The sequence below is a fragment of the Aquarana catesbeiana genome, linkage group LG05 (genome assembly GCF_042186555.1).
Source record: "Aquarana catesbeiana isolate 2022-GZ linkage group LG05, ASM4218655v1, whole genome shotgun sequence".
In the NCBI taxonomy this organism is placed as follows: Eukaryota; Metazoa; Chordata; class Amphibia; order Anura; family Ranidae; genus Aquarana; species Aquarana catesbeiana.
In genome coordinates, this window is record NC_133328.1 from 614777507 (window position 1) to 614800371 (window position 22865).

Below are 22865 nucleotides of genomic sequence, written 5' to 3' on the forward strand. Positions count from 1 at the left end.
TAAAAGCAGTGCACTCAGAATCTGGTGCAGCTGTGTATGGTAGCCAATCAGCTTCGAACTTCAGCTTGTTCAATTAAGCTTTTACCATAAAACCTGGAAGCTGATTGGTTTTTCTGCTGAGCTGCATCAGATTTTGCACTTTCCAGTTTTAGTACATCTCCCCCAGTGTGTAGGCAGGCTCTTGGAAGTCAAGGTGGTAGCATTGTTTTGCTTGGGAAGAAATCAATGTATGCATGTGAAGAGGGTTAGAAAGGGGGTGGGGAAACTGGCACTTTGGTCAAGCAGGCAGGGCTGACAACGCTGATTGAGATTTCAGTGCAGCAAAGGCACTGTGTTGTCAGTCAAAACTGGAGCTCACTGGATTTTATGGCAGATTAACAGGTACTTTTCTGCACTTGCAGTGTTTTTAAAGAAAAAAAAAAACTTGGGGAAATGTGCAAGTATTGAAAAGATGTACTTTTTTTTTTACATTTTGCACTGACATACACATTAAAGCGGAGTTCCACCCACAAAATTAACTTTACATTAATTTACTGGAAAAAAACATCAGAAAAAACATTCGATATATATATATTTTTTTGTACATACTTGTTCAGGGCTTTTCTACGGGGTCTCTTGTAATCTGCCCCCTTCCACTCAACGGTGCCTGATATCACTTCCCTCGGCGCCTGTGTTCACTAGTGCTCCTGGGAGATGTGTGTCATCATTTCCCAGGAGTTACTGGGCAGCGCCGAGGGCTAGAATCCTGGTATGTGATAGGCTTATCACGGTTGCCATGACAACGGGGCGGCCACTTCCGACGACGCTGCCCGTTGTTATGGCAACCCGAGAGGTTTCCTGCGCTGCTAAATTAGCTTACTGCCTATGCGCGATAACGGGCGGTGCATGCTGATTATTCAGCAGCACTGAAACCCGGAAGTTTATGCTTGTCGGCTTCGCCTGCTCACAAGCAAGATAGGAACGCCCGATAAGGAATATAAGGTGAGTTTTTAATTTAAACAATAACTAAAGCGGCGCTATTTACAACACAAGCCTATGCAAAAGCATTATCATATGATAGTAACAGATATATTTAAAAAAAAAAAAAAAAAAAAGAAATCTGTGGTTGGAACTCTGCTTTAAATTCAGAAGGTTAGCATTAAATGCAAGCAACTAGCTTTTCCAGTGAAATGTGATTTTTGGGTGGACTAATCCTTCAGTCTAATGCCCCGTACACACGGTTGGACTTTGTTCGGACATTCCGACAACGAAACCCTAGGATTTTTTCCAACGGATGTTGGCTCAAACTTGTCTTGCATACACACGGTCACACAAAGTTGTTGGAAAATCCGATCGTTCTAAACGCGGTGACGTAAAACACGTACGTCGGGACTATAAACGGGGCAGTGGCCAATAGCTTTCATCTCTTTATTTATTCTGAGCATGCGTGGCACTTTGTCCGTCGGATTTGTGTACACACGATCGGAATTTCCGAAAAACGGATTTTGTTGTCGGAAAATTTTATATCCTGCTCTCCAACTTTGTGTGTCGGAAAATCCGATGGAAAATGTGTGATGGAGCCCACACACGGTCGGAATTTCCGACAACAAGGTCCTATCACACATTTTCCATCGGAAAATCCGACCGTGTGTACAGGGCATTATAGTGGTGGGAACAATTCTTTCTGTGACGGCAATTTTCGAGATGTTGTGAGATTAGACTGTATTATTCCTCATCACAGGCACAGCTTCTTAATCATTACTTAAATTAAAATATATGCATGCAAGACAGACACCTAAACTTGTAAATCTTACCTTGTCATCTAAATCATCATCACTCTCATCAATTTCTTCTTGTCGCAGGTTCCAGTCATACTCTACATGGGTGTGTGGATTCAGCTTACCAGCCATAGCTTGGGAAAGCTGTAAAAGATAAAACAAATAATGACAGCTGTCCCTATAACCACTTTCTGACCACATATTGACATTATACAGTGGCAAAGTGGCTCTCCTGTGCCGGATCACATATCTAGTACATGATCTGACATTTCCGCTTAGGGGGTCTTTCTGCTGTTATTAGTCACAGCAGAAACCTATCTGCGGTTGCCGGCCAATGGATGTTCGCCGGCACCTGCTGATCGGCAGGGAGGAAAACAGAACAGAGCTCTGCCTATGTAAACAAGGCAGAGCTCTGTCCTGTCAGCGGGGATGTGCTGGATTGTTTTTCCCTGCATGGAAATAAAATCCAGCACATCCCTTAGTAAAAACAGCACACTGGTTAGGCACACATTTAACCCTTTCATGACTAAGCCTATTTTTGAAATTTGGTGTTTACAAGTTAAAATCCGTATTTTTTGCTAGAAAATTACTTAGAACCCCCAAACATTATATACTGTATATATATTTTTTTAGCAGAGAACCTAGAGAATATAATGGAGATTGTTGCAATATTTTATATCACACGATATTTGTGCAGCAGTGTTTTAAACGCAAATTTTTGGGAAAAGGGACACTTTCATGAATTTTAAAAAATCCAAACAGTAAAGTTACCCCAATTTTTTTGTATATAGTGAAAGATGATGTTATGCCGAGTAAATAGATACCAAACATGTCACGCTTTATAATTGCACGCACTCGTGGAATGGTGACAAACTACAGTACCTAAGAATTTCCATAGGAGACGCTTTAAATTTTTTTTACGGTTACCAGGTTAGAGTTACAGAGGAGGTCTAGTGCTAGAATTATTGCTCTCGCTCTGACGATCGCGGCGATACCTCACATGTGTGATTTGAACACCAGGGGGAGGGGAGGGGTAGGACGGAGCTGTCAGCAGAGAAGGAGGTGATACACACCACACCGTACGCCATACGAGCCGTGGTTTATACATCATACCTTAGATAGTTTGGTGCACTAAAGCACCTGCAGATTGTGAGTACCCTCCTGGAGGAATATCTTTTTCTGTTAATAAATCCCTAGCTGTATTACACCATGGAGCTTTCTCTTTCTTTTATATGAATGTCATTTGGTTTTACCTGAGAGGATTGGAATACACACCAACGTACCCTGAATGAGCCCAGGAGTGGCTCCAATGCGTGTTAGACACCGTTTAACTACCGTGTCACACGCTTAGAGGTGAGCGCAAGCACAATTGGGTGACCACAGGAGAGCACATTAAGCATGTTGTGATATGGACACCATTTAGGAGACGCATGATGGACACTTAATTTATGGACACTGAATATTTGCACTTTATGTTCCGGTTTTAATCAGCCGATTATATTTTGATTGGACACTTGATTGTCACAAGAACAGCACTTGGATTTTACGTTTATAGCTATATTTATATATTTTTCACTTTTTGCATGATGCACTTTGAGGATTTTTTTATATAAGGATTGCACTTATTATATGTATATTCATATGTATATGTCTTTATTGGCATAATAATTATGGTTTTACTATATTAGAAATATTTTTGCACTATCTTTCTTTTTTATATACATTTTAGCACAGACACAATTGGTTACATATATTTCAAATACACAGAGTGAAACGTGGTGAAGTGTTTGCTGCTTATAAATATTTGACTTACACTATAGAGGCATTGGCCCACTTGTGGCTCGCAAGATCCCCACGTAATTTGATTTGAACACCGTTTACATATGCGGGCGCGACTTCCGTATGCGTTTTCTTTGCTGCGCGAGTTCGCGGGGACGGGGGCGCTTTAAACATTTTTTTTAAATTTAATTATATATTTATAAATTGTGTTTTAAAAAAAAATTTTTTTTTTGATGACTTTTATTGCTGTCACAAGGAATGTAAACATCCATCACCCAAACCTTAAAATTGGCCATAAATTGTTTTATTTAAATATATTATTTTAGTAATGCAACTGCAATTCTTTACATGCTCTTCTTCCTCTCTGGGCAGTGAGTGGACTTTAATGATGTCCTTACACTACCTCTTCTGTGGACTTTATTAGCAATATCTCCAGGTTGACAACATTTCTGAAGGAAGCAGCAACATGATGATGTTTGCTCTTTGCTGAATAGGGAAACAAGTGTGCTGGGCCAGCAACGCTGGAAATTCAGCAACAGGACTGCAGCAATGCTGGCCACAGACAAGAAGAGAGGACCCAACAGCAAATACTCGCATGATCAACAGGTAAAAACTTGGACAAAAATTAGGACAATAAAGAGTGGATTTAGGATAGTTATAATGAAGGCATGCTGTTTATTTAAAGTGCTTGTAAAGGTTATAGGTTTTTTACTTTCATGCATTCTCTGCATTAAGGTGTTAAGCATTGTACACACAGTCAGTCTATTGGATGTTTTTGTTTGATGCTAGTCTCAAATCGAAAGTGAAGAGGGTACTAACCATCAGAAAATTTTCTGACGACACAATTTAACATCAGAAGTGACGTAATGTGTTGAATTGTTTTGTATGTGTTCTTTCATCTCTGAGCATGCCTAGTCAGATTTTTTTTTTTTGTCAGAAAACCGTACTAACTGCACATCCAGTTTTTGTCTGCCGAAAATTCGTAATCGGCTGTCAAAAGCAGCTTAGTAACGATCAGAAAATCGTCAGATCGTTCATTGGACGAAGTTTATCTTCAGATTTTCTGACCGTGTGTACAGGGCCTTTAGGTGCAGCTCCCCCAACCCCCACTAAATACTTACCCAGCGCTATTCCTGAGAAAAGAGGCACTGCTCTCTCTCTCCTCACTGGACTCCATTCGCTCCATCTGCTGTCAAAAAACCCAGTAATGAGGGAGAAGGGTCAGGGCCAAGCCGTGTTGTGTATGTCAATAGATGCACACAGTGCGGCTTAGGAGCGAGCCCTCACGGGTACCCCCCCCCATAGCAAGGTAATTACAATTAAATCTACATCCTTACAAAATATTTAGATAATAGATTTTCTTGCAATCTTTGCACCAGTTAGAATGACACCCTAAGGGCTCATTCACACTGCAGCTCAAAGAAGCTGCTCCCTACAGGCTTTTGAGCTCTTTTTCTGCCTGGAAACTCCCCTCCATCTTAGCCAATGTGTCCTTGCACACTATGGCTTTTTTCAGGAGTTTACAGGCATATTCCCAAAGTGCCCAAAAATCCGCGAAAAAGCGCAAAAGAGCAAAAAAGAACAAGAAGGAGCTCGAAAACCCACAAAAAAAAAAATAGGAAAAATTAGCTAAGGGGGTTGGTGGAAAAAATAAATAAATGCGTATGCTCAAAAAAGCTCAATAAAAACTTGCAAAAGAGCCCCAAACAGTGCAAGCTTCTTCAAGCTGAATTAAAAGCTCAAATGCCTTAAAAGCATTTTTTTTTTTTCAGCTGCAGTGTGCATGAGCCCTATGGCGCAACTACAGTAATAGGAAACACAGCTTGCACACTATATTAAAAAAAAAAGGTTGTTGAGGTATGAATGAATGGACTGCCTTAATGTAACATAAATATGCAAAAAAACCTGGGTTTAAAGCAGTGGTTCTCAACCTGGGGGTCGGGACCCCCTCGGGGGTCAAATGATGATTTGCCAGGGGTCACCAAATCCTTGGCTGTTGCTGAAGCCTGCACCGCTCTCCCAGCCTTTTTGCAGTCGCCCAGCAGGGCTGTACCTGGAGCCCGCAGCTGCCCACTCAGTCTCTTCACAGCCGCCCATTCAGTTCACGGCATGACTGGGGGACAGAGACTAGAGGTCAGCTGACTGGTGAGGAATGTGAAGTGGGAGGGGCTAGAGGAGACCCTATCTTCTGATTTCGGCATAGGTGTCACTGCTATGAGACACCACAAAGTCGGAGACACATTGAGTAACTCCACCTGGGATTATAGTTGCCATTAAAGGTCCCCACTACAGTTCTCAGATCAGCAATCAGCAGATGACCTTGATCAAGGGCACCTAAGTTGGCTCATTAGAACTCCCCGCAAACACTGCCACTCGTCCCATTCCCCCCACCCCCCCACCAAGGAGTAAAAGAAGGAATAAAAATAGAGAATACATGGAAGGGAGAGGAAAAGAGGGGGAGGAACAAAGAAAAAGGAGAGAAAGAATAAGAAATATGGCTAGAAAGAGGGATGGGGAAAAAAAACAAGAAATTAGGATAGAGAGAGATAAAAGGGAAAGAAAGGAGAACAAAGAGAAAGAGTGGTACATCCTAAAATGTACCATAAGGGGTTTTAATACTGTATGAGTGTTAGGGACTCAGGGAGTGCTAAATGTCCGTGGGTTAGGGGAGCAAATTACTTGTCTTGCCTTGGGTGCTGACAACCCACGCTATGAAAATAATTTTACAGTTGGGGGTCTCCACAACTTGGGAAATTTTATCAAGGGGTCACGGCACTAGTGAGGTTGAGAACCACTGGTTTAAAGCATGTCCAGTAATGCCAAGTAATGGACCAGACAGAAGGACAGATCGACAGCTGAATATTGATTGGCTGCTATTGGATAACGCTGATTGTACCAATTGTCATTATACTAATACGGGCAGGAGGCGGTCACTCACCAGCTCCTCACACTGGCTTGCTTTTAATCTCTTTGCTGTGTCGAAAGCGGTTTCCCCCAACTGGTTTACTACAAGAGAAAAGCAGACATGTAATTGTTACAACTTTCTAAATCTGTCTGACATAGTGAGCAAACTAGAACGCCTATAAACAAGGAAAAACATACAAGTCGTGCAAATCTTACACAAAAGCATGACTAATGATCATAAACTAAGTGGCACCTCAAATGATTCCAACAGTCCGATGGAGTGACATGCAGTCACTACAAATTGAAGGAGTCCTTTTGGGGAACTGCATTAAACAATCGTAACAGTCGTATTATCCCTCATAGAACTCATGTAAAACCTACATTTTAAACATGAAGGGAGAAGAAGCCAAAAGATATTAGAATAAGGAAAGATTAAATCCCATCAGTTTTTTTTTTTTTTTGCCATCTGTGCCCCTTAAATTTCTGCCCCATAGAAACACGAGGAAGTGAGATGAAATCCCTCCAAAGAATGGAGCAGTCGTCACTGGGACAGTAAGACACATTTGGCCTTAAAAACCTTACACTGGAACAGAACTCTAACAGGTAGTGTTTTTACCACAAAAGAGACTGTATTGTGATCACTTCTGTCATAAATGCTACTCCTTGACTATCAGCGATAATATACACCAAGCTGCACATTGCACAGCATACATTTATGGCACCTCTCTATGCCGCGCTGATGTGACTCTTGTGCGCAAGTGCAGGAGTGACATTATCGCGCCCTGACCATTCCAACAGCCAAGAAGACCAAGCCTGGAAAATGGAAGCGTTGGTGAACAGCGGGAGTGTTGACAGCATAGTGCTGGAGGGCATCGTTTGACAAGCAAGTTTGTCATAATGTGCTAATATGCAATTCATAAAAGCACATTATGGCATAAAACTTCTGAGGGCCCATTTAATAAAAATAAAATGGCAGAATTCAACTCTGCTTTAAGGGTTCGGTCTCCTCCGGACCTGAAGATAAATTTTACCCACTTGATGTTCTTTAGCAAGAAACATATATTCCACATTTACTAATAATGCTACCAAAATTAGTGTGTGCTGTAAATTGCCTCCAGCATTGCTCCTGTTTCTTCTTGCTGGAAGCCGCCATTTTCTAAAGCCCAGAGCCCCTGAGCTGCAGTAAATCACAAAGCGGAACTAAACCAGTCAATTTAACATTTTCAAAAAACAGTTACATTCCTGGAGTGCCGAGATTGCTAACTGTCACCACTTGCTTGTGTCCTCAACCAAATTGTTAAACCATCAAATGGCTGGAGTCATAACTGGTCACATGTGCAGCACCATGGCAGTTGCAGATGAAACAAAAGCAGCTTCCTTGGCTGTAAAGGATAGGAGGGTTTAATTCTGCCTAAGGCTGTCAGGAGATCGGCCTCTACAACCTCGGCAGTGCCTAAAAGCAGAGAGCAACTGAGCATGTGCAGAGCAGGGCGAGACAGAGTATTACTGGATTTTAAACAGTATAGGCATTTATTTTGAATGTTTTACATAGCTATACCTGCAAAAGGGGACAGCCTGAAGTCATCTAGCAGGACTTTATTTTCTGACTAAAGTTCCACTTTAAAGAGGTTAACACTATGCCCTCGCCTTCCTGTTAACTACTTCCTGCACATAATTGGCTCCTAGTACTGTGCAATTCACAACCCAACTTAGAGCTGCGCGATTAATCATTCAAAGATCATGATCTCGATTCGATCCCCCACATGATTTTAATCCAGCAATCCGTTGCCTGCTCAGGGTACTTTCACACTGGGGCGGTGCCGGCGTTAGCAACACTTTACCACTGTTATATCGGGCACTTTTCGTCCGCTACCGGGGCGCTTTTAACCCCCCGCTAGGGGCCGAAGAAAGGGTTAAAAGCGCCCATGTTGCGGTGCTGCCCAACTGCTTTGCAGGCGCTTCAGAAGCACCGCCCATTCATTTCAATAGGCCGGGCGTTTTGGGAGCGCTGTATACACTGCTGCCGCACTGCCCCAAAGATGCTGCTTGCAGAACTTTTTTCCCGTCCTGCAAGCGCACCGCCCCCAGTGTGAAAGCGCTCAGGCTTTCACACTGGGGAGGCATAAGAGGCGCTTTACAGGCGCTATTATTAGCGCTAAAACACCTGAAAAGCGCCCCAGTGTGAAAGAGGGGGTCTCACAGCTGTCAAAAAAAAACCTGCCAATGTTTATCGACAATGCTCTGGGCTAAAAGAGACAGATAAAAAGAAACATTGTTCTTCTTACCTATCCTTCTGTTTATTTATTTACAGATCAAAAGGGATGAACTTTGGTCTGCAAAGGAAAACCGTTTAAAGCAACCTTGTCAAGTAAAAATATATATATTTCTTTTTTGGTTTTTGATTAAATTGTTCCTCTGTTTAACCCCTAATTAACCCTTAATTTACTCTAATCAGCCTTATTAACTCCTTATTTTACTCTCCTTCATTATTTTCCTGCTGATTTTTTATTTATTTCTATTTTATAAACTATTAATAATTATAACTTTTTTGTTGTTTGCTGTGTTCATTAATATTTTTACACCTTTAACATATAGCTTTTTCACATTGAAAAAAGCTCAATATTAAAAGAAAACTAAATCTTATTATTTCATTTGTAAAATAACTTTTTAATGCTTTGTACCATTTGCTGGCAGCTGAAGTGTAAACAAAAAAGTTGTGGTAGGTATCGGTAATTGATATCGGCGAGTATTAAAAAAAAACAAAAAAAACCCTAATACAACTTAATGGTCATTTTTTTTTTTTTTTTTATTTCTTTACGCATTACATTATTTTTCATTACATTTCTTTACATTTAATTGAAGTAAAGAGTATTATGTCTTATTTTATTGCCATCTCGTTTGATAACCTAATGTTCAGGGGTTGAAAATCTTTAAAATAAAAAAAGTTCTTCAGAACCATGATCTTTATTCTAAGCAAAAAAATTGTGATTCTCGTTTTATCCAGAATCGTGCGGCTCTACTTCAAGTGTTATCTAGATTCTAGAACACTGGGAGTGAAATCTAAAACAGATAGCAGGTAGTTGCACTAGCAGAATATTAATGTGCAGTTATATAATTTTGAAGAAATGTTACTAGACTTTCTTGGAGTTCTGCTTTAAAGAGCAGCAACCCCTACCTTGGTCATGGGAGCCTCTTCAGGGCCAGCCAATTTAAAGCGGTTGTACGCCCAACCAAAGAAAAAAACAAAAAAGAATCGGTAAGGCAAATAAATAATGAGCTAGTATGCATCGCATACTAGCTCATTATGAAATACTCACCTTGGAACAAAGCCCCCGTACCGCCTCCCGGTCATCGCTGACATGTTCCCTCTGTGTTTCTTCCGGGTTTGTGGCTCCGGTGCTGTGAGTGGCCGGAGCCGCGATGACGTCACTCCCGTGCATGCAAGCTCTGATTTTCCGGCAGCATCTGCCGAACCTTCAGAGCGCATGTGCCGCTGACGTCAGCGGCTGCATGCAAGGTGAGGGGCTGCCATATGGTAGGTCATCAACCTAAACTGTGCTGCAGGCACATGTGCCAGTCTCATGACTTAAAACATCATCCAGAGGGGCATTCCAAGTTGGCTAATCACCAAATTACACAAATAATTCTTCAAAATGTTACCAATGGAGCTTCAGAAAAGCGGCTAATTCAGCTTTAAGCCGACTGACATTCGGCCCGTGTGTACACCAGCCTGGCCGACTTCTGCTGAACAGGCATGCTGGAAAACTAGCATCCGATCAGTGCTGGAAAGGCAATGGCTCCAAGCGCTGACCGGTGTGTACGGACAGGGGTGGGCAGTCTCCCTGTTTTTGGTGCCCTCCCTGTTGAAGAGATTCCTATCACTTTATTAAAAAAAAATTATAAACAACTGCTTACCAGTATAAAAGTTCCCAGCAAGAACCAACTGTATTTTCAATGTTCCACCACTATCTGAATGCCAATAAGTTCTGATTGGGCAAGGTTCCCATGCTTCTTGGTATTGATGGAGTTGGCTTACTTTCTCCCACCCTCCCATGCACTGCTACTGGTCTATTACTATGATGCGCTGCCTCACTACCCAATTGGGGGGGACCACCCCAAGCTCTCCCCTTCTTGTGTGCCCATCTAAGTATCTTCTCAATCACCAATCAGCCTACAGAACATCATAAACTTCAATAAGATTTCAACGTTCACTTGGATCATGGCAATTCAGTATGTAAAAGTATTTTCAATTATAACCCTGACTGTACTGGAAAATAATTTCATGGTTTAAAGTGGAATACATAAGCAGGCTAAAAAACATTTTTTTTTTGTTTTTTGTTTTTTATAGATTTGCCTGGAACGAGTTATTGAGACATAACTGAAAGACAACAAGAAGGCAGCACTCACCCAGGTCAATAGTAGGTTTTCCCCTCAGAAGCAGTTTCAAACATTCAGGCTTATTATAAATACAGCAGTAGTGTAGAGCCGTGTTGCCTTTACTGTTCGGCTTATCTAAGTTTCCACTACGGACACAGATATATAGAAAAGACAATAGCAAAATTACCATGCATATGAAACCACTTTTCTACCAGGACAATTTTTTTGCACATGTTAAAATCTGCATTTTGCTGCTACAAAATGACCTTAGACCCTTATATATTTCTTAAAAGCAGAGGTCCCATAGAATAAAATGGTATCAGTTGCAATTTTTTTTATGTCGTATCATATTAGTGCAATTGTATTTTAATTACATATTTTCAGTAAAAAAAAAAAAAATGCACTAAAATAAAATTTAGTGCAAACAAACACATTATATTACACAATTTTTTGGTAAAATATAAAAGATGTCTCGAGTAAATATATACCAAACATGAACACCCTGCATGCCTGTGAAATGTCTAAAAACTGTGACACACAAAACTTCCATTTGCAATTATTTAAAAGCCTTTACATGTTATCAATTCATAGTTAGCCTAGGTTCACACTAGTGCCGTCGCACAATCATGTGTATTTTAGTAAGCTTTTGAAGCGCGTTTTTGCGCATTTTTACATACATTTTTGATGTGGCCTCATGTGTTTGTTATTGTAGGAGGAAACTGAGTGTTAAATACAAACACACACCAAAAATGCATGTACATGTATTTTTCATGTGCTTTCTAATGGTATCTGCTTTGCTACTTCATCCAGAAAGCAGACACCCCAAAACAGAAGTGTGCAACAGCAGTGGTCATCAACCCTGTCCTCAGGGCCCACTAACAGGCCAGGTTTTATGTATTACCTTGGGGAGGTGCAGACTAGAATACTGCAATCAATGAGCAGCAAATTATATCACCTTGATGTATTTCAGTTATCTTGCAAACCTGGCCTCTTAGTGGGCCCTGAGGACAGGGTTGATGACCGCTGTGCTACAGGATCACTAGGTGAAATAAACTTAAAAAAACCTAATGCAGTTATTACATCTAAGGATTGGTAAACTGCAATATATTACATTTTTGTTTTGGGGTTTATTACTGCTTTAGGCTCTGTTTCCACTAGTGCGACTTTTCATGCGACTTGGGACTGAAAAGTCGCATGACAAATTGTTTCCCATGATTTCCAATGAGTACCGTTCATATCTGTGCGACTTCAAGTCGCAGCGACTTCAAAGTAGTCCCTGCACTACTTTGGTCCCACTTTGATGCGACTTGAGGTCTATAGATACAGGCATTGCTTCAAATCGCGGTAAAAAGTCGCGGTAAAATCGCGGTAAAAAATCGCGGCAAAATCGCGCGACTTTGGGGACGCACTAGTGGAAACCTAGCCTTAACACTAACCTGAACTCTAGAAATGGTAATTTTACCTATGCAATACCCAGAAAAATGTGGTCTTGGATTCCCCCTTAAAAATAGCAGTGCACTTCCTGTGCCTAGGCACGTCTTTACTACAGACTCAGCTGTATATCTGCAGTGTGAGTTTATCTATTGCACTGCTGCCTCTGACTTCTAGTCTTACTAGATTTAGGAGTTATGTCGTTGTTTTCTTGCATTTGGAACACACGTCACATGCAGGTTATCAAAGCCCATTGACTTTAATTAGGCAGTACAAGTGGCAGTGAGTGCCGGTTCACACTGATGCGAGTTCATGACGAATTTGATGCGTCAAAAACATTCTAAATTCGCATGTCATCCATAAAGTCATTGTTTTCAATGACCGTCGTTCACATACATGCGTTGCGATTCCCCTACGAATGCGATGCGATAAAAAAAAGGGTCTTGTGCGAGTTTACTGCGTTGCGTTGCAAATTTAGCCTCCATAGACATCAATGTAAATCGTTCTGGAATCGCATTGTTGGTTCAGATATGTGCGAATTCCACCACACTACTCTCCACAAAAACCAGGAAATACACAGGAAGTTAACACCTTTTTTCTTTTTCCATTATGATTCCATTGGCTAGAACATCAATCGCAGCTATGACCAACTCCTGAAATTTGCGGTAAAATCGCGTTAAAATCGCGGTAAATTCGCGGTAAAATCGCACCTCACACAGGACAAAAAAACAGAACAAATTCGCAGCGCAGCAGTGTGAACCGACACTGAAGCTGCGTTTGACCTACTCTTCTTCTTCTTGTGTGTTCCATTTGGAAGCAGCTGCATACCTTTGAATGGAATATGCAGCGTTTGACAAAAAAGTGTACCGCGACAAACTCCTAGCGTGAGAATTGGCAATGTCACTACTGCGCTGCTTACTGCTCCTTTTGTTGGAGTGGAAGGTGTACCTGAGGATCTGCATTGTAAGAATCTCCCTGCTTCTTTCATTCTGCAGAATTGTATTTCTCCTGCTGCTTCATGAATATTCCTCTTTCAGTCATCAGGGGGAGCAGAACAAGCCAGTAATGGGGAAAGCTTGTTGCAATAAAGGCAATAGTAGTGACTAGTCCTTTCACGTGCCTTTTTTGGGCAAAACTTCCACAGCTTAGGTCTAACATCCCCAGTAAGTTTAATATAACTAAGAAAATGTAAGCACGATTTAAGAAATATAAAGAATAGAAAGTACGGCAAGTAATACAATGGCCACAAATGAAGTAAAAGGATCATAACAAATGGAATCTTTGTAGCAGAGACCTGCTTTGTACCTGTATAGCCACTACTGATGCAGAAAATATGGAGAAAACTAAAATGTAACGATGTTTAAAACTTTAGGCATGAGACTGATGCTACATGTAGGAGTGCGTGTATACATGTACGATAATTAAAAAGTATTAATAATCCTCACCAGTTTTGTACTATGAAGTCAACTAAGGGCAGGGAGGTCTGGTCAGCAGTGCGCACTGCAAAGTGGAGAGCGGTTTCACCTGGCTCCTGCAAATTCACAAAACAATTATTTTTAAAAACAAAATAATTAAATTACATTGGTCATCGTTCACAACACGACAAGAACTTTCCCTGAGACGTCAGTTCATGTGTAATTAAAGCGGTGTTCCGGCCTCCCCCTCCAAAAATTAAAAATCAGCAGTTGCACACACTGTAGCTGCTGACTTTTAATATTAGGACACTTGCCTGTCCTGGAATCCAGCGATATCGAAACCGCAGCTATGTTTCAATCAAGTGTCGTGTGCTGCCGCCGCCGCCATTGCCGGTAAGGGAACCCGGCCGTGAAGCCTTGCGGCTTTACGGCCGGGTCCCTACTGCACATGCACTCTTGCTGGCTCTGCAGCAGGGGAAGGAGGGAGGCGAACTTCTGACGTACCTCACCGCGGCGAGGTCAGACGGAAGTGGGGACAGGGTACCTATCAAAAACAAGTACACGCTCCCTCCTCCCCCGAAAGGTGGCAAATGTGACATCGGAAGGGGGGGGGAGGGTTGGAGACAGATAAGTGGAGGTTCCACTTTTGGGTAAAACCCAGCTTCAGCCCAGGTTCACACTTAGCTGCGGGAATGAAGCCGTGCCAGTTCAGCTGAACTCGCACAATTTCACTCACGCATGTCAGTCCCGATTTTGGAGGTGGTTTTACAGACATCTGTGCGGGTTTCTGCACAGATGTCAATGGAAATCGCACCCCAAAATTGCAAAAAGTAGTACAGAAACTGCTTTTTAAAATCGGTGTGGTGCCGTTGCCGCCGATTGAACATGCGATTTGACATGTCAGTGTGAACCAGGGCTCAAACACTTAATAGAAAAAAGCGATGGGGGTTGATTTACTGAAACTGGAGAGTGCAAAATCTGGTGCAGCTGTGCATGATAGCCAATCAGCTTCTAATTTCAGTTTGTTCAATTACGCTTTAACAAAAAAAAAAAAAAAAACCTGGAAGCCGATTTGTTTCCATGCACAGCTGGACCAGATTTTGCACTCTGCTGTTTTAGTAAATCAAACCCAATGGGGGAGATTTACTAAAATTGGTGCACAGAGAATCTGGTGCAGCTATGCATAGTAACCAATCAACTTCTAGGTTTTATTGTCAAAGCTTAATTCAACAAGTTGATGTTAGATGCGGATTGGCTACTATGCATAGCTAAACCAGATTCTGTGTGCACCAGTTTTAGTAAATCAACCCCCAATGTGTCAATTGAAGGTGCTCAGTGAGTGGATGACTGTTTTTTTTTTTACTTTCCTTTAGAGACATTCTCTTTTATATCAAAATCTGTGCATATATGCATTCAATTTCAGCTTTGGCTAAATCACCAAGAAAACGTGAGCACTTTAATGCAGTAGAATTGGACAGGAAAATCTGATTTTTGGACAGACAGAGCATTATGCTTTCTATTTAAGGGCAGCAGATGACCACCAGTTATTACAAGTTGACCAGGGGAACACTAACGATCAGACATATTGGAATTATTGGCCAACCACTATTAGGAGACCTATACTGGAGGAAGTATGGAGGCTGACATAGTTCACTTTTCCTAGCGCCTAGAGAGCCTAGAGAGCATTGCATGCAAGATCAGTGGTGCAATGTCAGGATCCTGCAGAGTGCAGACATACCCTGCAACTTTCAGCCTGTACCTGCTCATCAGCACCCTCGCAGTCCATTGGAACCTAGAAGCCGTCAACCACAATGGATGGTGGTACTCATAGTTCTCTTATTCACAGATTGCTGTGAATGAACGACATGGCCATGTGGGCAAAGCCCCGCATTAACACGCTTTTTTTTTAAATGCAACAGTGGGTGCAAGGAATGTCAGGTCTGGAGCATGTTACACCTGAATTATGGGTGTAACATGTAGCATGCTCTGAAAAGTGAACTCATCCTTTAAGCAGTGTAATAATAATCTTACTGACAGTACCTGTCCAGATTCTACCAGTGGTTCCATAAGCTCTACTCCTTCTGCATAGACTTGAATTAGTGCAAGTAAATCCCTCGATTTCACAGCCTCCAGAAGCTCGCTGAGTTTCTCTGCTCCTGAAGCGCACATCTTCCGGCTGTACTTATGTTCCACATACTTGGCTGTGATGTATTCTTTACGTGCAGTCCTAAAGATAAAAGACATACAATAAATACAGCATGGCAATAATGGTGATGGACTGATTCCATTTAGTAGATGTGATTACCATGTTGAAGAGAAGTTTCACACAAAGAATTAGTCATTGAGCTGATGGGAAAAATCTGTTCATGTTCTATAGGTAATCAAGGAAATAATAAGGAATTCCTCAAATACATGTGCAAATTAGGTCCTTGCATTGTGTTGTTTGGCTTAACTGAACCTGCCACTTTGACTATTTAGGGGAAAGTAACACACCTGCTACTTACTGCCCTGCTTGCCAGAGTCCTGATTAAGACCTCTGAGCTTACTTAGCTCTTAAAACCAGCCCTCCATATATTGCTTGGGCCTGGTAAATGGACAGCATCCTGGAAGGACGGGCAAGGATCACATGCTCTCCCATACTTGGAAGTACCAGATATTTCACGGGGCACAAGGTGGAGAATGGGGCAGTGTGAGGAAGGTAAGTACCTACAACGAAGGGGGCAAGCGAACCTCTAACTTTGCGGAAAAGTAACAGGCTTACTTTGATATGCCCACAGATTAAGGAGGGTGGATAACCACTTGTCGTCCGCCCCATAGCAGTTTTACTGCTACAGGGTGGCTTCTCCTGTGCAAAATCACATATACACACACACATGATTGTCTTAGATGTCTAACCCCTTCCCAGCCAGTGTCATTAGTACAGTGACAGTGCATATTTTTTAGCACTGATCACTGTACAAGACCTCTTTCACATTGGAGGCGTTTTTCAAGCGCTTTAGCGCTAAAAAATAGCGCCTAAAAAATGCCTGTGTTTACCTTGGCTCAGAGCACACAGTGGCTGCCTTTATGGTACCTAGGCAGAGAAACTTCCACCTTATTTCTTAATACTTACATATCACTGGAAGGAGTAGGTTTTGGTGACGGAGTGGGTAAATTCCCTTCCATTATTTCATTGAAGCTATTGTTTCCTACATTCTTGGCCAGCTGTAATTAAAAAAACAAAACCAATGTTGAGAACATATATAGAACTAAAGGTTGTTTAAAGTCTTAGTCCGTTCAAGACTAAGGCTGGGCTCACACTTGTGTGATGACAGACATCGCATGTAATTAATACCGCATTGCACTCGCATCAAAATGGTGAAGGACCCTTTTTTTGGTCTGCACTGGAATCGAATCGCATGGCTGTTCGTACCCATGTGATCCGATTCCTACCCCATTTGACAGTTCGCACTGAGATCTGAAAAACGATCTGGGGGTGTCATTAACTTTACATTGACACCGCGAGCGACAGTGTGAACCGCCGGCAAGTGACATGCGATACGGGACCCTGCACTGGAATCACGCTGGTTCCCGCATCGCTAATGTGTGAACCAAGCCTTAAAGCTCAATTTTCTGTGGACACCAGTGGAATTTAGCCACCACTGCTAATGTTTTAGATCTCATTAGGTCTAAGTTTTGGCTCCCAAAACAGATTCTGGGCTCAGACTTTATAGAGAATAGATATATACTGCCAATCTACCTGTACACTTGATCGGTCTGTTGTCTCACCCATGTTAGCTGATGAGGTAAAGTTAGAGGCTCACTGGACTTACTGACATTGCTGTCACAGGTTTACTGTGCATGGAGTCATATTTTCTCTGGACTAGCAACAGGTCTCCTTAACCAGCAGTAAAAATAACAAATGCATGCCAATTCACAATTCTCCCAATTTCAGATTTTAGAGCAAAAGATACCCGAAATCCACAAAGACCACAGAGTTGCTCACTCTAGCCTGCTCTCATTTATTATCAGTAGAGGTTAGGAATCATTAAAATCGAATGGGTGGTGCTGCCATTGCCTATAAGTCTATTCTCTGCTAATGTGTGATGATCTATCAGCTAAGGTCGCACCCTTCCCACAAAAGTTCTGCATCTAAAAGCATCAGCAACCAACAATGAAAGCAAAGTAAATGCTTACGCACCAAACTTCACTCGAACTGGAAATTAGCTGTATGCCACTGAAGCCTGACCCGGTGCCAATGTGGTTTATTTTAGGCTGTCAAAAGTATAAAGTATTGCAGTGTAAAGGAAATTTGTAAGTTCTGTATAGAATTGTATTCTATTTGTATGCATAGCACACTGCCCTCACTGTGCAAACGACACTAATAATGTTTTCATTACATGTTTGCATTCTTTCGAGTCTGAATTAGAATTAGCCTCACTATGTTACGCCCCTTGTTACCATAAAAGTACAATTGTAATAATAATGTGATACCTATGTAATCACGTATATAAAAACCTTCAATTGCATCAAAATAAAGCAGAACAGTTATTGTGGAAAGATGCGGAGTATATCTTTTTGTGTCTGTTCCCTACTGTAGTAGTTATTATTAATTTGGAACCACTAATCAATAGAGGATAGGAGTTGCCTATCTATAAAATATCCAGGACAGCAGATATCCCAAAAGTAACAAAATAAACCCATAAAAGGTATCTACCTTACACTCCCCCCCGCCCTTTGCAAAGCCACGACAGGCTGAGTTTAGCTTTGCAGCTGAGCTTTTACTGTCCCCTACCAACTCCCATGATGAATCCACAAGACAAAGCTCACCAAGAGTTCAGAAGTGCCTAATTTGTCCAATTCCAGAGACTGGATTCTAGAAATGTGGACGCCCATTTCCCTATGAATGCCGGAACATTCTATACAAGTTAAAATCCCCAAGTTAGTGGACAGCCAAGTTGGATCTGTAAAAGACAAAAAAAAAAAAAAAGGAGCGTTAAGCAAAAGGCTAAAATAGAGAACAAGAAAAAAACTGAAGCAAAAGTAACCATGTCACTCCATTCCACAAAGTGATCTTCCATTGGCCTACCTACAGTATCATACATTACTGTGTTCTGACATATGTCCCACTGTGAATCTGAGTTACATGAATGGGACCAAAGACTTTACCAGACAGAGAAACAGATCTCATAGAAAACAACATACATTTGTCTGTAAAGGCATTTGTGTATGCAAAAAAAGGTAACAAAATACATGGCATACATGTGCCTGGTGTGAATGAGTGAGAGTCCCTCAATTTGACTGTGACATTATTAAGCTTTTCCTACATCTGAGGGCTATACCTCTTCTCCAACCTGACCCCACCCCACACCCCGGTCCTTATATTGGCAGATCTATGTTTTTAGGGTCCATGATTAAAAGGACTTAATTTCTAAAACATTCTCTCTAGATCTATGTCAATGTGGTTTACATATTTATACTCATTGTTGGTAAACGTTATGCCAAATGTTTTCACTGTTTCCTTGATGTTCTAAACTGCTTTACTTTTTTTAATTGCACTGTCCTGTTAACTAAACTGTTGTTAAAAGAAAACCAATAAAAACTTACTGAATACTGACAGCAGCAAATATTAAAGTTGTTCTAAAGGCTCAAGGTATTTATGAAGGTAAAAAAACCTTCAGCAACCCCACCCCCCAAATATTTACCTGAGCCCCATCGTGATACAACAATGTGCACAAGAGCTCAGGCTCTCCCTCCTCATTGGCTGAGACAGCAGCAGGAGCCATTGGCTCACACTGCTGTCAATCACAGCCAGTGAGCCAATGACAAGAGAGGGGACGGGGCCGAGCTGCGGCTGTATGTGTAAATGGACACACAGAGCAGCGGCTTGGGAGCAAGTCTGCTTGGGTGCCCCTAATGCAAGCTGCTTGCTTTGGGGGCGCTCGGCAGGAGGGAAGGGCCAGGAGCACCAGCGGGGGATCTGATAAGAGGAGGATCAGTGTAAAACCACTACACAGTCCAGGTAAGTATAACAGGTTTTGTTATTGTCTTCATAATTGCCTTTAATATCACTTTAAGTGACACAAAAATACCCATTATGGATCCCTACCATTATCATTGCCGAGTGAAGCCAACAATTCACCAAAGGATCCACATACAGTATCTGGAGTGTGGTCTAACCATTACCATGCTCACTTGCTGTTCTTGGAAATTCTATGCAAATACTGACTTTCCAAAAAAGCACATTGGTAAGCATTATGTTCACTACCACGTTTGTATTACATGTCATTTTTTGAACGCATCTACCAGCCACCTAACATGTGGAGTGTTATTTGTATACACTTTCACTCCCTTACTTAATTTTTTCTCACACTTCTTCTTGCTCTATTTATTCATCTATTTCTCTCTCCTTTTCTGTCTTTCTTCATATCACCCCCTATCCCCTTCTTCATCACTTTCCCTCATTCCTTGCAGGACATTCCTATATCCCATATACTCCAGTACAAAATATTTATATTTTTACAACATCTTGATACCAACAATTTGAGCTACATATACAATTACTTCTACAGTCCCTCATATTGAGTCTACTATATAAAAGATTTTTTAGCTACTTGGGATACCATTACTAATTTTACATCCATTACCCATAGACACACATTCATACATTTTTTATTTTGAATACACCCTGCATGACTGGGGGGCTACACTTTTGGCCCTCTCTCCTCTTTTTTTCTCCCCCTTTTCTTTCTTCCTTTCTTTTCTTTTCTCTTTCTTTCTTGCTCTTCCTTTCTAGTATGGTTAGGACACCTCTGCACCCCTTGCACCAGAGCATACCACTTGATACCTCTATTTCTGTAGATCTACTTACATACTGTATATACATATATTTTACTCATTTAATCTATTCCAGTGAGCAAGCTCTGCAATGTTTCTGGGTGACATCTGGGTCCAGCCTTCTCTTTTTCCTCTCCATTTCTTTGCCGTGCCTGCCCTACGCCTGACCTACGCCTGACCTCGGTCCTCAATGCTCTGACCTCCGTCCCTTCAGCTCCCTTGGGAGATACTTTCCGACCGCCCCTGCCGGGGGTCGGCCCCTGGAGTCAACTGCCTGACAAGTGAGTATGGGATCATGAGCTCTGGCTTCGCATTTTTGTCCAATCATAACCCATACTTGAATATATTTTTTTACCTGTTGTTACAGACATCAGATATATACATCAGCCCCTGATGATGCGAGGAGAGCTCGCGAAACACGTCGGGTTAGAGATGTATCATGTATATCTGTACTCATTATACTTTGACCAATGTCATTTTGGCTATGTTTTAAGGACCATTATGTTATGTTACTGTTCTTATGAAATGCCATAAATATATGCATGAGCTCTATTGTATGATAATGATTCTAATAAATTTGATATATATTTTTTACTTTATTTTATTTATTTACTTGTGATCATCATGGACACCTCATATAAAGTCCCATGGGCTAATCTTTTTCTGTTTTTCTAAAAGTCTAACACCTAAATACTACTTTAAAGGGACCATATAGTAGTTTTACATGTACAGTATCTCACAAAAGTGAGTACACCCCTCACATTTTTGTAAATATTTTTTATATCGTTTCATGTGACAACACTGAAGAAATGACACTTTGCTACCAGGGCTGTGTTTTGGCCTAGGCCGACAAGGCCTAGGCCTAGGGCGGCACTTTGCGGGGGGCGGCAAAATAGGCTGCCCCCCCGCATGAGAGAAAGCCCCCCCACCCGTCTGACTGATTCCCGGCTCCCGCTGCCGCCTCCCGCACACTTGCAGCCCACGGCGGCCGGCTTTCTGTAGCGGCGCCGCTGTGTATGGGCGTGCTTGGCAGAGGGTGGGGGCATGTATCTCACGCCCCCTACTCTCTGACAAGCACGCCCATACACCGCGGCGCCGCTACAGAAAGCCGGCCGCCGTGGGCTGTAAGTGTGCGGGAGGCGGCAGCGGGAATCAGTCAGACGGGTGGGGGGGCTTTCTCTCATGCGGGGGGGCGGCGTGTGTCACTCGCGCCCCCCATATGCAACAGGTGACAGGTGGAGCCTTAAGCTCCACCTACCCTCCCCTGCACTGCTTTCCTGCAGTGAATCTTCTCCTCGGCCCTGGGGCTGTGACGTCAGGAGGAGAGAGAGGAGCACGAGGGAAACCCCCAGGACAGCAGGTACAGTGATGGGCACAGTGGCAGCGTTCGATGGGCACAGTGGCTGCGTTTGAGGGCACAGCGGCTGCGTTTGATGGGCACAGCGGCTGCGTTTGATGGGGCACAGCGGCTGCGTTTGATGGGGCACAGCGGCTGCGTTTGATGGGCACAGCGGCTGCGTTTGATGGGGCACAGTGGCTGCGTTTGATGGGGCACAGTGGCTGCGTTTGATGGGGCACAGTGGCTGCGTTTGATGGGGCACAGTGGCTGCGTTTGAGGGCACAGTGGCTGCGTTTGAGGGCACAGTGGCTGCGTTTGAGGGCACAGTGGCTGCGTTTGAGGGCACAGTGGCTGCAATTGATGGGCACAGTGGCTGCAATTGATGGGCACAGTGGCTGCGTTTGAGGGCACAGTGGCTGCGTTTGAGGGCACAGTGGCTGCGTTTGAGGGCACAGTGGCTGCGTTTGAGGGCACAGTGGCTGCGTTTGAGGGCACAGTGGCTGCGTTTGAGGGCACAGTGGCTGCGTTTGAGGGCACAGTGGCTGCGTTTGAGGGCACAGTGGCTGCGTTTGAGGGCACAGTGGCTGCGTTTGAGGGCACAGTGGCTGCGTTTGAGGGCACAGTGGCTGCGTTTGAGGGCACAGTGGCTGCGTTTGAGGGCACAGTGGCTGCGTTTGAGGGCACAGTGGCTGCGTTTGAGGGCACAGTGGCTGCGTTTGAGGGCACAGTGGCTGCGTTTGAGGGCACAGTGGCTGCGTTTGAGGGCACAGTGGCTGCGTTTGATGGGGCACAGTGGCTGCGTTTGATGGGGCACAGTGGCTGCGTTTGATGGGGCACAGTGGCTGCGTTTGATGGGGCACAGTGGCTGCGTTTGATGGGGCACAGTGGCTGCGTTTGATGGGGCACAGTGGCTGCATTTGATGGGGCACAGTGGCTGCGTTTGATGGGGCACAGTGGCTGCGTTTGATGGGGCACAGTGGCTGCGTTTGATGGGGCACAGTGGCTGCGTTTGATGGGGCACAGTGGCTGCGTTTGAAGGGGCACAGT

General features: G+C 42.9%; 1 protein-coding gene across 4 annotated transcripts in view; it reads right to left on the bottom strand.

Annotated features, from left to right (window-relative positions):
* ASAP1 (ArfGAP with SH3 domain, ankyrin repeat and PH domain 1) overlaps window positions 1-22865 on the bottom strand; it is a 411321-nt gene that overhangs the window by 30657 nt on the left and 357799 nt on the right. For all 4 annotated transcript variants that reach the window (XM_073632258.1, XM_073632260.1, XM_073632259.1 and 1 more), the window contains 7 exons: window positions 18473-18606; window positions 16776-16867; window positions 15704-15890; window positions 13694-13779; window positions 10848-10963; window positions 6475-6542; window positions 1794-1901 (listed from right to left, as the gene is read on the bottom strand). In XM_073632258.1, coding sequence (XP_073488359.1) covers window positions 1794-1901; window positions 6475-6542; window positions 10848-10963; window positions 13694-13779; window positions 15704-15890; window positions 16776-16867; window positions 18473-18606 — 791 coding nt within the window. The remainder of the gene's footprint in view (window positions 1-1793; window positions 1902-6474; window positions 6543-10847; window positions 10964-13693; window positions 13780-15703; window positions 15891-16775; window positions 16868-18472; window positions 18607-22865) is intronic.